The sequence below is a fragment of the Oryzias latipes genome, chromosome 2 (assembly GCF_002234675.1).
Source record: "Oryzias latipes chromosome 2, ASM223467v1".
Classification (NCBI taxonomy): domain Eukaryota; kingdom Metazoa; phylum Chordata; class Actinopteri; order Beloniformes; family Adrianichthyidae; genus Oryzias; species Oryzias latipes.
In genome coordinates this window covers 23,863,086-23,878,544 of record NC_019860.2, presented here as the reverse complement: position 1 = coordinate 23,878,544, position 15,459 = coordinate 23,863,086, and the positions used below count along the sequence as shown (strand labels likewise).

The 15,459-nt window shown below is 46.3% G+C and overlaps 3 protein-coding genes across 11 annotated transcripts in view; 2 read left to right on the top strand and 1 right to left on the bottom strand.

The window, feature by feature from the left end:
• LOC101170009 (FERM, ARHGEF and pleckstrin domain-containing protein 1) overlaps window positions 1-6,670 on the top strand; it is a 34,629-nt gene extending 27,959 nt beyond the window's left edge. For all 4 annotated transcript variants that reach the window (XM_023948962.1, XM_023948968.1, XM_023948960.1 and 1 more), the window contains exons 16-28: window positions 764-897; window positions 1,808-1,889; window positions 1,964-2,025; window positions 2,098-2,273; window positions 2,345-2,475; window positions 2,678-2,746; window positions 2,812-2,901; window positions 2,970-3,052; window positions 3,127-3,227; window positions 4,311-4,465; window positions 4,678-4,785; window positions 4,864-5,015; window positions 6,116-6,670. In XM_023948962.1, the coding sequence (XP_023804730.1) occupies window positions 764-897; window positions 1,808-1,889; window positions 1,964-2,025; window positions 2,098-2,273; window positions 2,345-2,475; window positions 2,678-2,746; window positions 2,812-2,901; window positions 2,970-3,052; window positions 3,127-3,227; window positions 4,311-4,465; window positions 4,678-4,785; window positions 4,864-5,015; window positions 6,116-6,191 (1,419 nt within the window). In that variant the 3' untranslated portion in view covers window positions 6,192-6,670. The remainder of the gene's footprint in view (window positions 1-763; window positions 898-1,807; window positions 1,890-1,963; window positions 2,026-2,097; window positions 2,274-2,344; window positions 2,476-2,677; window positions 2,747-2,811; window positions 2,902-2,969; window positions 3,053-3,126; window positions 3,228-4,310; window positions 4,466-4,677; window positions 4,786-4,863; window positions 5,016-6,115) is intronic.
• A 1,711-nt stretch (window positions 6,671-8,381) lies between these two features.
• On the bottom strand, window positions 8,382-10,670 carry ggact (gamma-glutamylamine cyclotransferase). 2 transcript variants are annotated; one of them, XM_020709427.1, is made up of 2 exons: window positions 10,464-10,670; window positions 8,382-9,372 (listed from the first exon to the last, which is right to left on the bottom strand). In XM_020709427.1, exons 1-2 carry the CDS (start codon window positions 10,650-10,652, stop codon window positions 8,905-8,907), a joined length of 657 nt encoding a protein of 218 aa, XP_020565086.1. In that variant the 5' UTR covers window positions 10,653-10,670; the 3' UTR covers window positions 8,382-8,904. The 2 variants fall into 2 exon arrangements, with proteins under 2 accessions (XP_020565086.1, XP_011483982.1); XM_011485680.2 differs by lacking the exon at window positions 10,464-10,670 and adding an exon at window positions 9,808-9,912.
• Window positions 10,574-15,038, top strand: arl13b (ADP ribosylation factor like GTPase 13B). Of its 5 annotated transcripts, none has more exons than XM_020709415.2 (11): window positions 10,598-11,088; window positions 11,413-11,574; window positions 11,998-12,068; window positions 12,159-12,408; window positions 12,483-12,588; window positions 12,654-12,856; window positions 12,930-13,038; window positions 13,106-13,241; window positions 13,343-13,456; window positions 13,662-13,730; window positions 14,180-15,038. In XM_020709415.2, exons 1-11 carry the CDS (start codon window positions 11,030-11,032, stop codon window positions 14,254-14,256), a joined length of 1,356 nt encoding a protein of 451 aa, XP_020565074.1. In that variant the 5' UTR covers window positions 10,598-11,029; the 3' UTR covers window positions 14,257-15,038. The 5 variants fall into 5 exon arrangements, with proteins under 5 accessions (XP_011483962.1, XP_020565074.1, XP_020565078.1 ...); XM_020709419.2 differs by having other exon boundaries at window positions 13,340-13,456; window positions 14,343-15,038; XM_020709412.2 differs by having other exon boundaries at window positions 13,340-13,456.
• The last annotated feature ends 421 nt before the right edge of the window (window positions 15,039-15,459 follow it).

Below are 15,459 nucleotides of genomic sequence, written 5' to 3'. Positions count from 1 at the left end.
GTTTTTGTGTGTATTATTGTGTGTTTTGTGCATCTGTCAGTGTGTGTTTGTGTGTATTGTTGTGTGTTTGTGCGTCTGTCAGTGTGTTCTGTGCATCTGTCAGTGTGCGTTTGAGTGTATTATTGTGTGTTTTGTGCATCTGTCAGTGTGTGTTTGTGTGTATTATTGTGTGTTTTGTGCATCTGTCAGTGTGTGTTTGTGTGTATTATTGTGTGTTTTGTGCATCTGTCAGTGTGTGTTTGTGTGTATTATTGTGTGTTTTGTGCATCTGTCAGTGTGTGTTTGTGTGTATTGTTGTGTGTTTGTGCGTCTGTCAGTGTGTTCTGTGCGTCTTTCAGTGTGTGTTTGTGTGTATTATTGTGTGTTTTGTGCATCTGTCAGTGTGTGTTTGTGTGTATTGTTGTGTGTTCTGTGCGTCTGTCAGTGTGTGTTTGTGCGTCTGTCAGTGTGTTCTGTGCGTCTGTCAGTGTGTGTTTGTGTGTATTATTGTGTGTTTTGTGCATATGTCAGTGTGTGTTTGTGTGTCTTGTTGTGTGTTTTTTGCGTCTGTCTGTGTGTATTGTTGTGTGTTTGTGTGTCTGTTACTGTGTGTCAGTGTATGTTGTTGTGTGTCAGTGTGTGTTGTTGTGTGTTTGTGTGTGTCCCTTACTGTGTGTTTTGTGTGTCTGTCTGTGTGTGTATTGTTGTGTGTTTGTGTGTGTTATTGTTGTGTGTTATTGTGTTATTTTGTGTGTCTAATGTTGTCCAGTTTCGTCTCTCTCAGTCGCTCCAGAACGTGGCCAAAGCTGAGGAGGCGTTTCCAGATTCTGTCAGGGTTCTGCTGGCGGCTCACTACGACCCGTTCCACAAGTTCCATCAGGGCTTCCTCAGAGAAACGGAGCAGCGTCTGGCCCAGTGGTGAGCAGCGGTCCAAACCCCTCTTCAGAGACACTTCCTGTTTCAGAGGAAGTGCTGTAACTTTATTTTGAAAAAGAAGTCATTGAGCAGCTTTAGTGAAGTGAAACATAATCCAGATCAAACTGATCCCTGAGGAACTAAGATGAACAATGATCCAACTGTTAAACACGGCAGTGGTTTCATCATGATATGGGTTGTGTTGCAGCTAGAGGAACAGACAACGTCCCGTTTCTAGAATGGATTCCTTTAAAAATCTCTTTCAGAAATCTCCTTTGAAAAAAAGAAGAAAATATTCTCGAAAAAGATTAGATATGAAAAATTTCAAAATAAAACAGCAAAAGTTTAAAATAAAAAGTTTAGAAAACATGAAAATGAATAAAATCACAGGACTAAAAAAAGTTAAAAAATTAGAAAAAGATGATTTTAGGATTGTTAATGAAACACGTTTAAAAAAATCTTTTTCCAGAAATTGCTTAGGGAATATTTCCTTAAATACTTTTCCGGATAATTCCCAAATATGGGATTCCAACGTCTGAGATGTTAATGCAAACGAGCAGAAAAACCGTCTGACGGCAAAAGGAGAAACATTTTGGAACCAGATCGTCGGTTGAGGAACAATCGCCGCCAGCTGCAGTAAAAAAACAAAACAAAGCAAAGGAATTTACGGCGACGCGTCATCTGAGTTTTTCCATCAGCTGTTTGATCTCTGACACGCTGGGACACGACGCCACGGGGCCGGAGGCTAAAGCAGAGAGAAACTCTGTGGTTTGGAAGTTCCCACCTCTGAAAGTCTGCAGTAAAAGCACAGAAACGCTTCAAATCTGCTCTTATTTTGACAGAGAGGGCTTCCTGTTAGGATGTATGTGTGACACCTAGTGGTGAGCAGGTGTAACTGCGCGGTTTCTCTTAGGGAGGGTCGCTCCAACGCCCACATCAAAGGCGACTACCAGCGGATCGGCGACGTCCTGCTGAGGAACATCCAGGCTCTGAGGGTAAACAGGAAGTCTTGGCTCCGACGCCCATTACTGTCATTCCAGTCTGACTCTGGTGTTTTTGTGGCGAGCAGCAGCTGACCGCTCACCTCCAGAAGCACCCGGAGTGCTTGGTGGAGCTGGAGCGGGCTTGCAGGTGGGTGCCGGAACCGTCTGCGGGCGCAGACGCCGGAGCGAGTTTTCCTAACGCCCACGTTCCCGCCTGCAGGTCCAGCAGGAAGGTGGAGGCTCTGTGCCGGGACTTTGAGCAGCAGCGGGTCTGCTACCTGCCGCTCTACGTCTTCCTCCTCAGGCCTCTGCACCGCCTGCTGCACTACAAGCTCCTGCTGGAGAGGCTCTGCAAGCACTACCCGCCCACCCACCTGGACTTCAGGGACTGCAGAGGTGCGTCCCGCCCGCCCGCCGGTTCTCAGGGCGGTTCTTCCCGTTGTAACCCCGGTTCTGCGTCCTTCCAGCGGCGCTGGCGGACGTCTCGGAGATGGTGCTGCAGCTTCAGGGCGTCATGATGAAGATGGAGAACTTCCAGAAGCTCCTGGAGCTGAAGAAGGATCTGACGGGCTTGGAGAACATCGTGGTTCCCGGACGGGTCCGACTTTAGTTCAGATCCAGCTAACTGGATGTTTGCAGAGTTTTCCATCAAACAAATGACAGAATCCTTCATAGATGATAGTTTAATGACATTTTTATCCTTTTTATTTAACTTTTTCGTCTTTAAAAGACCGTTTCTTGCTTTTATTTAATGATACTCTTTCAGTGAACTCCTCCTGACGGGCCGCTTTGCTCCGCAGGAGTTCATCCGGTTGGGTTGCCTCAGCAAACTCTCGGGGAAGGGGCTTCAGCAGAGGATGTTCTTCTTGGTAAGGTTTGCCCCCTCTAGCTCTTACAGTGATGAAGATCTCCAACGGCGTTCTTCCTCCTGCAGTTCAGCGACTGTCTGCTGTACACCAGTCGAGGGACGACTCCATCCAACCAGTTCAAGGTCCACGGTCAGCTGCCGCTCTACGGCATGACGGTGCGCCGCCTCCCTGAAGGTTTCCTGCCGCTTGGCTCAGACGCTGACTCTCCGTCCGTCCGTTTCAGATCAGGGACAGCGAGGAGGAGTGGGGCGTCCCGCATTCCTTCACCCTGTCTGGGCAGCGGCAGTCGCTGGTGGTCGCCGCCAGGTACGGACGCGGCCCCCCGCCTCCGCCGGGACGGCGACCTTCTGACCCTGAGACCGCTCTGCTCCTGTGTGCAGCTGTGCGGCGGAGATGGAGCGCTGGGTGGAGGACGTCCGCATGGCCATCGACCTCTCCGAGCAGACCGCCGGCCTGCTGCCCCCCTGCCCCCCGGAGCACAGTGAGTGTCGGGACCCGGCCGTACGGTGACCCCGAGGGGTCACAACACCACACTGTAGATACGGCTACACAAAATAACGCACTACAATTAATCACACTAAACGTTTAACTTACAACACAGTCATAGGTCACAACACAATGACTCACAACACAATAACACACAACACAATGACTCACAACACAATAACTCACAACACAATAACACACAACACAATAACTCACAACACAATAACTCACAACACAATAACTCACAACACAATAACTCACAACACAATAACTCACAACACAATAACACACAACACAATAACACACAACACAATAACTCACAACACAATAACTCACAACACAATAACTCACAACACAATAACTCACAACACAATAACTCACAACACAATAACTCACAACACAATAACACACAACACAATAACACACAACACAATAACTCACAACACAATAATTCACAACACAATAACTCACAACACAGCCGGTTATTGTTTTGTGTTGCGAGTTAAAATGTTGTGAGTTATTGTGTTGTGAGTTATTGTGTTGTAACCCTTCTGGGCCACCGTAAAACCGGGAACTTCTGCTCCTTGAACTTGCTTTTTTCTGACCCCCCCCCTTTGGTGTTTCCCATGATTCATAGCTGTTCACATTCCTGCACAAAAGCTCCTGCAATCATTTTTCTGCGTTTTATCTGCTTTGACCCGTGTTTCATTTGGATATATTCAAAATCAGAGGGGTTTGAGCACAAATGCATGATGGGAAGTGTAGTTTCCGTGAGAATAGGGAAAATGAGGAGCAGTTTGAATGTGGCGATAGAATCAGCTTCATCTTTTTCTCACTGATTGGGGATTAAGAAATACATTTTAGGGCTCAAAAACAACTTTTTTCAACTTTATCTGTATTTAAAAACAGTTTCTTGGAAAGTTTTGGGCGCTTGAAAACCGTACTTCATCATTTAAGCGTCTCAAGGTCAGATTTACCCTAAAAGTGTAAGACTGAAACCTGCATGGCCTAAAACGACATTTATGAGCTAAAACCTCCAGGAGGAGGTGCTATGTTTTCACAAACCCGTGTTCCTCAGAGCTCTCAGACGACGGAGCGGAGGAGGAGGAGGAGGAGCTGGGCGGCCTGCGCGCCTCCCTGGAGCGCCAGTGTCCACGAGGAAACACCACGGTGCACGTCTGCTGGCACCGCAACACCAGCGTGTCCATGGTGGACTTCAGCATCGCCGTGGAGGTGGGTGTCTGGGTCCTTCATGAGGAGGGGCCCCCAGTCTGTCTGTTCTGCTGCAGAGGCCAGAACACGACCTTTTGCTGACACCTGCTGGAGGACGGAGGTACTGCAGGAGCTGAAACCCTCCAGAAAAAGAGGGACCATCAGGAATGTGAGGACGTTTGTTCGGGTTTATAAAGACAAACGTGTCTGAACGTCATGATCTTCTCCTGCAGAACCAGCTGTCTGGAAACCTGCTGAGGAAGTTTAAGAACAGCAACGGCTGGCAGAAACTCTGGGTGGTCTTCACCAACTTCAGCCTCTTCTTCTACAAGTCTCACCAGGTCAGGTTTGGGTTCTGTGGACCATCCTGTCCATCAGAGGACAGGGGTTCACCCCTCCCCCTCTCCGTCTCTCTGCAGGATGAGTACCCCCTGGCCAGCCTCCCCCTGCTGGGATACTCCGTCACCGTCCCCGCCGAGGCCGAGAACATCCACAAAGACTACGTCTTCAAGCTCCACTTCAAGTCCCACGTGTACTACTTCAGGTCAGAGAGCGAGTACAACTTTGAGAGGTGAGTTTTGGCACCGACAACTCCAGGCGTTCACAGAAAGACAGAAACGTGGGTTTGGGTTCATGTTGGAGAGAAAACACACACAAAGAAAGATTTGAATTCTTGTGTTTTGGGTTTTTTTGTTGTATCAGTGCGACTCCAGACCAGAAATATGAAGAAGTTGTCAATAAAATTGAAGTTTCCGTAAATGACTGTAAAATGGATCTTTTTAAAATATATTTGGGCATCTTTTGGGAAACCAAAATCCAAACTGCCCCCTGACCCCGACTCCCCGTCCAAGCAGAGAGAGACGGAGGAAGTTTGGACGTTGAAGTCAACGAAGTCGCTACGAAAAATGCTTTTGGACACCACTACAGCTCCAAACACCCCTACAATTGGAGCAATAGGGAGGAGCCAGTGGAGCAGTTTGGATTTGACATTTGCGTTTCAAAGGGAGAAGAGTTTAAATGAGAACCTGCACATTAAAAATGTCCTTGTTTGTTTTTATTTTTGATAAAATCCCCCACATTGTTAGTTATTTTATAGATGGAGAACAAAGTATCATCTGCAAAAAAAAAACCTTTACTGTAGGATTTTAATAACTGGTTTCATTTAAAAAAATAGAGAGAGAGAGCCCAGAACTCATCCTTGTGGGACTCCAAATGTAGTTTTAAAAGCACCAATGATTCAACTAACCCAAAACCAAAAGTGTCCAGAATTTTAGAGACTTCCGGTTTTGGATGTACTCTGATGTCTGCAGCCAGGTGCTCCTGTAAAAAAAAAAAGTGTCTTTAAATGTAAAGATGAGCTGATTGATATTCAAACAGAGAATTTATCTATTTTTTAGGGAGAAAAAACATTTCATTTTCCTAAATTCCTGAACTATAAATCACTGTAAACCCATTCTAGTTGTCTTTTATTCTCTTTATTATTTGTATTAAATTAAAAACTGGTTGCACAGATTATTTAAGCACATTCCTGACATGTTTATGTTGTTTGAAATTATCATAATTTTTGACTGCTTTTAATCTCGATGTACATGCGACAGTGATCAGAGGGACATGTATCGTCTTCCATTTCTGCTGTTTTCTGCTTGAACCAATGGGACGCTGACGTTTCAGGTGGATGGAGGTGATCCGCAGCGCCACCTGCTCCTCCAGCCGCCCGGCGCTGGGCTCCAGGAAGGACCTGTATTGATGCGTCTCCGCTCTCCTCCTCTGGGTGACCACCTCCCCGGCTGCACAAACGGGAGGCCTTCCGGCCTTTCTCTCTCTCCTGACACTCGCCCACATTTCTGTGCCAAACCGGAAGACGCCAACAGTGTTTTTTGCTTCCCGCAGAGCTGCTCGCCGCAGGTTAGCACCGTCAGTCATCCAGAAGAGCCGTTTCCGTTTAATGTGACTCCAGTTTGGGCGCAGAGACGCGTTTTCCTCTTCGGTTCGATGCCTTTTTGTATATTTTTCTTTTTTACACTGTGAACTCTAATTATTGCTTTAGTCGACGTGATTTCAAAGCCAGCAGAGATTTCAACAGCCGGTCGGCGTCTCCAGCTTCCTGGATTCTAGTATTTTAGACAAATATCAGACAAAATGTGTTTATGAGAAATAAATTAAGCAGCTCTGATATAAGGTTGTGTTTTTATTTGTCATTAAAATAAACGATGCGAAGAACTTTTAGCCGTTTTGTGTCTGGATGAGCCTGAATAATCCCACTTCACCTCCAGGGGGCGCCTTAGTGCCGGTAAAACCTCTTTTTACTGACAGTTTTTTATTTGAGTCCATTAATAGGACAGATTTCCTGCCCGGGGGGGGGGGGTGTAATAGAAAAAAGGGCGGAGTCTCTGAGTTCGGAGACGTTTTGAAAGGAAGTTCCTCATTATTTTGGGGATCCTAAAATCACAAACAACACGATCTTCTTTTAGACTCATTTTCTGCTCGTCTATCATGATGCCTTCAGAAAAACCACCAAATATCACTTTTTGGAGATAAATTTACCTCCTGAACCTTAAAAACAAAACAGATCACATCTTTTGATTAAATTTTTGGGAATAATTTCAAAATAAATTTTCAAAAAATAAAAAGCTTTTTAAGTTCAAATCCTGCAGTCTGCTGTGCAACTTTTACTCACGTTTCTTTGAGGACTTTTCTACTGAAAACCCTCCTGCGTTTTGAAAATAAGTCCTTCCTGTTCCGCCACAATAAAAGCATAACGGTTTCGTCACATGTCAACTCTGAAAATGAAAATCAAATGACAGAAACAAGAAAAGTTAACTGCAGTCGCGACAATCCAACCAAGAAAATCCCCCCAAAAGATAAAAAATCTTTTATTAACGGAAAGAATTTTAAATCTACACATTAAAAAGCGTTAAAGGGTTCTGGGTTGCAGCGCGGACGCGCGTGGCTCCCTGCGGCTATACAACTATCCTCAAATGACTTAAAAAGTTGATTTTCTACAAAAAAAGAGAGCTGATTGAGAACATTTGGGTTAAAGGCTGCATAATTTACGTCAAACCACTCGGTCCACCGGACCGGCCCAAGGTTCTGGTTGTTAACACCATGAAGGACTTTGAGAAGTGTTTGATCACGGACGTCTGAAACAACATGGAGTAATAAACCAAAGAGCCAAATAATTTCAAGAAATATGACGCCTGGATTCATCACTTTCTCCATAAGTCTGAAGTGACCTGATTAACAGCAAAGTTCTGACCTGCAGACAACTTGACCTCAACTTTCACCGCAGCTGATATCAGCTGAAGAAGGATATGGACCTGAATCTAATGTCTGCAGACATAACATGGAAGAGAACTAGAAATTCTGTTTGTACCCAGAAGAACGGCTGACAATCAGCAGAAGAAGAAATGCCAACCTTGGAGAAAATATGGACCCTTTTTATTTTACTTCACAGCATTACTTTATTAAAAAATAAATAAAAATACAAAAAAATAATAAAACAAATGATTATTCAATTATTAAAATGGTTATATTGATTGACAATTAATGATTTTACTTCACTTGCTCCAAAAAAATTGCTAAATTGATTCATGATTTTTCCTAATGTAGCATAATTTTGCACATATTTTTAACTTTTGATACTTGATCAAATTTTGCTATGAAAATTCCTGAAACAGTGTTTTGTCTATTTTACTGATATAGTATTATTTTTCAATCATACCAATGACTTTTATAAGTAACATAATCTTCATACATTTGGATAATTCATTGCCATGTTGATTTCTAAAAGTTATTTTTTACAAAATAATTTATGTAATTCATCTTTGTCATGTGCTTTATTGATATTTCAACATTTTTAATTCTGTCTGATAAAAGCTAGGAACCGGATATTGATAAATCATGTAATAAAATGGTTACAGTATAACAGGGTGGGATTATATAAATTCGCTGCTCTCCACTCCCTTTCAAGATATATTTATTAATATGTCTAATTATCCAAAGTTTGATTAGTTATTGTACGAATGTATAACTGATGATTGTATTGTTTCTGTGTATTATTCCTATTTGATTGCTTGAAATAAACCATTTCGAATCAAATGAAAAAAACATAGAAAAATTAATTAAATAAATATGAAATTTAACGGTTTGCATAGAGAGAATTCATTCAGTCACTAAAATATCTTTACACTGACAGAAATGTTCTAAATTAATGAATTTCATTTGACTATTATTAAAAATGTGAAAAAGTTTTAGTCCAGCAGCATCAGAAGTGGTTTGTTTTTGATTATAAACCTTTACAAGTGCATTGTGGGTAAAAATATAGAATCTAATGAGGAATTCCGTTGCTCTAAACTCTCCTGCATGTTCTGGATTGTGGATCTGATCCACGTGGGATCTGAGGAATGGTCAGGTGGCGATCTTCTCCAGACGTCCTGACCTCGTGACCCCAGAGGGCCGCGTCAGTCCCGCGCCTCTCTGTAAACGTACGGCAGGCCGTGGTCGCTGTGGGTGTCGTAGCTTTGGAAGCTGCGCCCCGACGGCCAGTCTGGCTGGTAGGAAGTGGTGCTGTACACAAACACCTGCGTGATGCTTCCGGGAGGCAGCTCCGCCCCGCCGTCCTCCACCTCCAGGTCCACCACCGTCCTCTGGTACATGCTGGGGACGCTCTCGAAGGCGTCCAGGAACGCCAGCATCCGCTCGTCCACCTCGTAGATCTCCCCCCGGACTCGCTGACCCTGACCGGGGAGGTTCAGGAGGAAGGGGATGTTGTACTCGGTGGCGATGACCAGCGGGTACCTCTGGGTGGTGAGCGCTGTGGCGAGGAACTCCGCCTTCCCGTTGGTGGCGTCCAACATGCGGTAGTGGTTGGGCTGACCCCGTTTCAGGGTGCCGTAAACGAAGACCCGAGGCATGAGCGGCAAGGACACCTGAGAACCAGGAAGAGAGTTAAACCCTGACACTATTATAACAGAGGGAGGGAGAAAAGTCCCAGCATGCATCTGTTCACGTCAACTGAAGCTGAAGATACCTTCAAACTATTCATCACTTCCTTTAAACTGCAGATCTGAAGCAACAATAATCTTTATCTGCAGATGCAAGCTTCATAAAAAGCTTAAAAATTAACTCGATTTACTTCCTGTGTAAACCCAAAGGTCATTTTCTGTAAAGACAGAACGCTGAGTCATTGAAACAGACGGTTTTATGACCCATACTACGACGATGAATCATTGATTTTCAATCAGAAACGCAGAAAAAACGGATGATTTTACCCCAAAGACCAACGAAAAATGAAATACGTTCATTTTACGGTGAAAAGCATTTAGTCTGACGTAAAAGCAGTTATGAAACTGTATGTTCTTTACCTTAAAAAAGTTAGAAAGCGCCGTTCTAGGTTTCTGCGGTTTGATGACAGCAGACGGAAACGACTGTTTGCACATGCGCACAACGCTGCCCGAAACCTCCACCGCTTCCGGTGTGACCAACTTTATTCACAATGACAGAAATTACAGCACGCTTGGAACGCATGACAAAGGAAAAATACAGTTTAATTATAATTATTTTCTGTCGTTATTTATATAACTATAAGCCAAGAAAAACTCATATTGTGCTTTAAACATATGACACAAGCCATGATATGAAAACACACATGATATTGCGGTTTCTGCCATTTTTGTCTTGTCTTTTGTTTAATTGATATCAAATTGTCTATTATTAATATTTTTTTTCATGATGAGCTCAAAGCTACTTGTTGTTTATTGATTGATTGGTTGATTTATTCTATGTTAGTCTATAAAGCCATTGTTCTAGACGGTTTATCCTATTATTAAACCCACACACAAAACATACCAAAAAGAAAAAACAACAACAAAGATTTTGTTCGATTTCCTGATATTATTAATACCAATAATGTCAATGTTTTTTAAAATATATTTTTACATTATTCTTTTACCTATATTAATTGACAGTAGACCCAAAAAAACATTTAAATAATATTTCATATTTAAATAAGATGCAGTACCGTATGTTTCCAGCCGTTTCCCCAAACTCCGTCTCCCTTCCCTCCCGGCTCTCTCGTGGGACGAAACGCGCATGACAGATCATGACGTAAGCACGTCTGCAGCCTAGCAGCAGAAACGACAGCGTAAACAAAACGCAAAACTGCACAGCATCTATTGCTAATTGCGAAGCGTTTTTTTTTTCCTTTCATATTTTTCGTTAAAAACGTAACTGTCGCGAATTTATTCCGAGCGGGAACGTTGCTCCTTAGCATTGCCATCGATTGTTTACAAATGAAAAGCTTCGCTTGAATTTATTTTTATAAAATGAAGATGAAAACATCGTTGTAGCTAGCTTGATAGCATTAGCATACATCGAGTAACGGGGTTTTGTAGTTCCATCCGCTGTTGTTTGATTTAACTCTGTAGTGACCGAGGTTACGGCATCTATTTATTTATTTTTGAACAGGTCCGGCCTTGTTTTTGTTGTTGTTTTTTCGTCATGTAGCACATTCCGATATCGAATCGTTTGCGCGGCGGATCCGAAGCGGAGCTGCGGACCGATGAGCTTCTCTGACGGCGGACGGAGATGTTCAGCCTGATGGCAAACTGCTGCAACTGGCTGAAGCGCTGGCGAGAGCCCGCCAGGTGAGCCCCGCAATCTCTGCACCGCAGATGATGCGGCGCGTCCGCATCATCAGCACCCGCGCGGCGCCGCGCGGGTCGGGGCGATTCCTTCTGCATCTGCGGCGATGCTTCCGTCTAACAGAATGAATGTAAAATGTGTGTAAATGAGGGATTTTAGACTCCAGATCCTCTAAAGAAGGAAAGAGCTGAAGTTTTCTTTAGGAGAATTGGACCTGGAGTCTGGGACTAAAGGCCAGCCTTAAGTGAACATCACTCACCTGACGCGGTGACCATGAGACGCCTGATCCTCTGGATTTACTCTGAAATCCGTCACTAATCCTGCAGGCTGCTAGGAGCTGCAGGTCGGTCAGGAGGGCATGGGTTAGCACGCCGTTTTCTGTCTCCTGCGGCTCCTCCAGAACGTCCTCCATCCATGACGTCCAGCTGGCTCCAGAGGACGGTTAGATGGATCGTGCAGTTGATGTCTTTCAGACGCAAGTGTCAAAGTTAAGTATGAGGACCGGCGCTCTTCTGGCGGTCGCCCGTTGGATGGCTTTGAGGTCATGATGGTGTGAGATGAGGGGTTCGTCTGCCCGCTGCGCTCTGAAGAATCCTGTCTGATCTGTAGAAGGGTGGCGGTGGTCTGGAGCATCCGACATGTGGCTGGTTTGTCTCCCGTATGAATGCGGTTGCATGGAAACAGTTTTTTCTCTCGTTTTGGTCAGTTAAATCTGCACTCGCTGCACTATGACTCATGCAGGGCGCTGTGTGTCGCTCTGACGCACTCGACCCCGCTCCACGTTGGTCTCTGACTGGTCACTCAGATTAAAATCTGGATTATCCGTTCCACAGATGCGTCAGGGAGGTCGCAGGTTGACTGATGTTGGGATTTAGGCTCAGGTTGATTCATTTCTCCTTGTCGCTCTGCAGGAAAGTGACCTTGGTGATGGTCGGTCTGGACAACGCGGGAAAGACGGCCACGGTGCGGGGCATCCAGGGGGGTGGGTATCTTCTGCACATGTTTGCTTGTAAGACGTTCGCCGTGAATAAACGGTAAATAATTCGTGCCGCTCGTCTGACGACTGTTTCAGAGAACCCCCGGGATGTGGCTCCGACGGTGGGCTTCTCCAAGGTGGACCTGAAGCAGGGGAAGTTTGAGGTCACCATATTTGACCTCGGGGGAGGAAAGAGGATCAGGAGCATCTGGAAGAACTACTACTCCGAGTCGCACGGCGTCGTGTTCGTGGTGGACTCCAGCGACGTGCAGCGCATCCAGGAGACGCGGGAGGCCATGGCGGAGGTCCTTCAGCACCCCCGCATCGCCGGCAAACCCGTGCTGGTGTGAGTGACCGCCCCACACCCCGAGACGCGTCTGCAACGATCGCTCTGAAAGGTGTGCCTCTTTGTGCGTCCAGACTGGCAAACAAACAGGATCAGGAGGGAGCGCTGGCCGAGGCGGACATCATCGAGAACCTGTCCCTGGAGAAGCTGGTCAATGAGAACAAGTGTCTCTGCCAGATCGTAAGTGCTTCTGCCGCTGCCGCCGTCCGGCTCGTTCCCGGGGTCATCCTCTGTTCCCGTCTCAGGAGCCGTGCTCTGCGGTCATCGGCTACGGGAAAAAGGTGGACAAGTCCATCAAAAAGGGGCTGAGCTGGCTCCTCAACAACATCGCCAAAGACTACGAGGCCATCGCCGAGCGCGTGCAGAAGGACACCGCCGAGCAGCGCGCTCTGGAGGAACAGGACAAGAAGGAGAGGGCCGAGAGGGTCCGGAGGATCCGAGAGGAGAGGTGAGGAGGCGGAAAACGCAGGAGGAGTCCTACAGAAAACAGAAAGAGGGATGAGGTGCTCCTCCACCCACAGGGAGCGGCAGGAGCGCGAGGAGGCGGAATCGGACGGCAGGCCGATCCAAGAGGAGGAGCTGGAGGACATTCAGGATCCCTTCCAGCCAATAGGAAGTGTTGTTTCTAAGGTACACGCCCACTGCGTCCTTCATCCTGTCGCTTTTCGCAGCTGACAGCTTGTTTGTTGTTTGTCAGAACGTGGAGAGAGAACAGCGGGAGGGCGGGGCCAACCGCTCCAGGACATGGGTGGAGCAAGAGGAAGAGGAGTTGGAGGAGGACGGCAGGGAGGCAGACGGCACCAGACAGACGCCAGAAAACAACAGCGGCTCAGGTGAGCGTTTTTACGTGACGTGAACGCCGGCGTTTTAACGTGACGATTAGAAGAGACGGCGTTTCCTCACGCCGGCGTTTCTGCGTCTCCCTCAACAGCAGGGGAACAGAGCAAGAAGAAGAGCAGTAAGCTGCACCTGAAGAGGAAGCACAAAGTGGACCCGCTGAGGACGGAGGAGCGGCCGGCCGAGAGCCCCACCCCTCCACCCCCTCCAGGTGAGCCCCTCCTCCTCACGGGGAGCTTCGCCGTTTCAGGTTTGATGCTGACGGGTTTATCATCCACCTGCTGGATCCTGAGGACTTCACATTCAGCGGGTGGATTCTTCCGCCCTCCTCATGTGTTTCTGTGTGTGGGACTGTGCTGTAAACAAACAGCTCTCATCTTCCAGCGGGCGTTCTCATCAGCTCTCTGTCTCCTCAGTGGGATGGGCCTCACCCAAAGCCTCTAGACTTCCCAAACTAGAGCCACTCGGAGACTCGAGACACTCGGGTAAAGCTGGCCGTGAGAGCCTCCGCCGTCCCGCCTCCTCGCCGCCTCATTGGCTCAGGGTTTCCTCCACGCCGCTCCGTTTGCAGTGGTTGATTCATTTTCCCGGCACAGAGTCGCCTTTGTTCCGCTGTGAGCTTCTGTGGAGGAAACTCTGAGCTGCGTCTGCCCCAGGATGTGTGGGGGCTACTAATGAATACCCCACTCATCTCTGCCCCCACCCCCACCCCCCTCCTCACCAGGCATGTGCTTGAATGTGTGGCGCTTCCAAACGTCTTCCTCAGCTCCAAGCCCGGCCTGTGGCTGCCTCCTCCTCCCGTCTGTCTCCTCCTCCTCATCTTCATCGCCTCTGCTGCCTCTTCTGTGGCGTCTCTAATTGTCTGGAGTCTGGCATGAAGCACGAACCGCCGCCACGGACGCACTTGATTAACCTTCTCTCCTCCCCTCCACAGATTTTTACAAGAAGCCGCTCCCGCCTCTCGCCAATAGACAGCGGCCTAACGGCGACTCCCATGACGTCATTTTCTAAACTTTTTTTTTACATTTTTTTACCCAGAAACGTCACGGTTCCATCAGTCACGGATATTTATTGTGTTTGTTTTTTTTTGTCTCAAGCCACTGGTGTGTGACTGCCAAACTAAAGGCGGAGCAGAGGCGGCGGCGGCGGCGCTGCAGTGCAAAAGGACACGGATCGCAGAACTGCAGAACCTGAACCACAGCGGTTTCTGTTTTCATTCCACACACTGATGTTTCTCCTGTCAGTATTAAAACCTTTGATTTCCTGTAAAAAACAAACACTACAGTCACGAATGCGTCACCCATTCATGAATCTGCTTTTTATTTTTTGCACCTTGAGATTCAGAACAGAACGATCAGGAAGACGAGCTTTTCTCACGTCGGTACTTTTTAAAAAAATGAGTTTTGTGATTAAACATGAAAAGTCTGTGTAAAACATCAAATTATGTGCTAATGAAAAAAGGGGGGGTTCTCACCTCCTGCTGGCGCTATGGCGCAGTGTCTGTCCGCTTCCTGTTGAACGTTCTGCTGGAAAAACAGCGTTTCCCGCCTGGAGAGAGAGCTGGACGTAGCAGGACTCTGCCGTCCCAGAAGCCTTTGCGGCTGGGAGCGGTGCTAGTGTTTTTACACGATCAGCAGCCTTCGTAGTGACGTAAAACCACAGATGTTGTATCTGATCTGTGTCGTGCAGCTCGCTTTTGTTAATGACCTGGATGTGTAAAAAAAAAGAAAAAGCTTTTTTTTCTATGCAAATTGAGTTTTATAACGACACAATTAAAGATGTCTTTAATACGACGACTCTGTCATTTTTTCTGTGAGCGGTGAGGCGTTGATGTGTTTTGTGGCTCAGCATGAACGTTCAATCCCAGCCTTCTAATGAGCTGTCAAACCTCTACACGCCTAGCACGACTTCTGTTTAATTGAGTGTTGCTGCTAAACGGCCTGTTGTCAGTTTGTCGTCGTGAGACCAACGGCAGGAAAGTCTGACATCCAAACACGTCGGGATCAAGTTTCACAAATGACCAATAAAAAAAAATATATATATAAATCAGTAAACAAGAAAGCTGCCAATAAGTGACAATCATTGGGTATTTGTTGAGGCACGCCCCCAAATAAAGTCCTCAAAGCTCCGCCCCTTTAGTTTCATGTTCCTGAATCTGCTGGATGTTGATGTGAAAATACAATGAAAAATTACATTTGTATGTATTTATTATTA

Coding starts and splice junctions, on each gene's coding strand:
- ggact (XM_020709427.1), bottom strand. CDS start 10,652: ATGAAAGGAAAAAAAAAACGCTTCGCAATTAGCAATAGATGCTGTGCA. Junction 9,373..10,463: donor GAAACGGCTGGAAACATACG/GTACTGCATCTT, acceptor CCTGGTTCTCAG/GTGTCCTTGCCGCTCATGCC.
- arl13b (XM_020709412.2), top strand. CDS start 11,030: ATGTTCAGCCTGATGGCAAACTGCTGCAACTGGCTGAAGCGCTGGCGA. Junction 11,089..11,412: donor CGCTGGCGAGAGCCCGCCAG/GTGAGCCCCGCA, acceptor CTAATCCTGCAG/GCTGCTAGGAGCTGCAGGTC. Junction 11,575..11,997: donor TTCAGACGCAAGTGTCAAAG/TTAAGTATGAGG, acceptor GTCGCTCTGCAG/GAAAGTGACCTTGGTGATGG.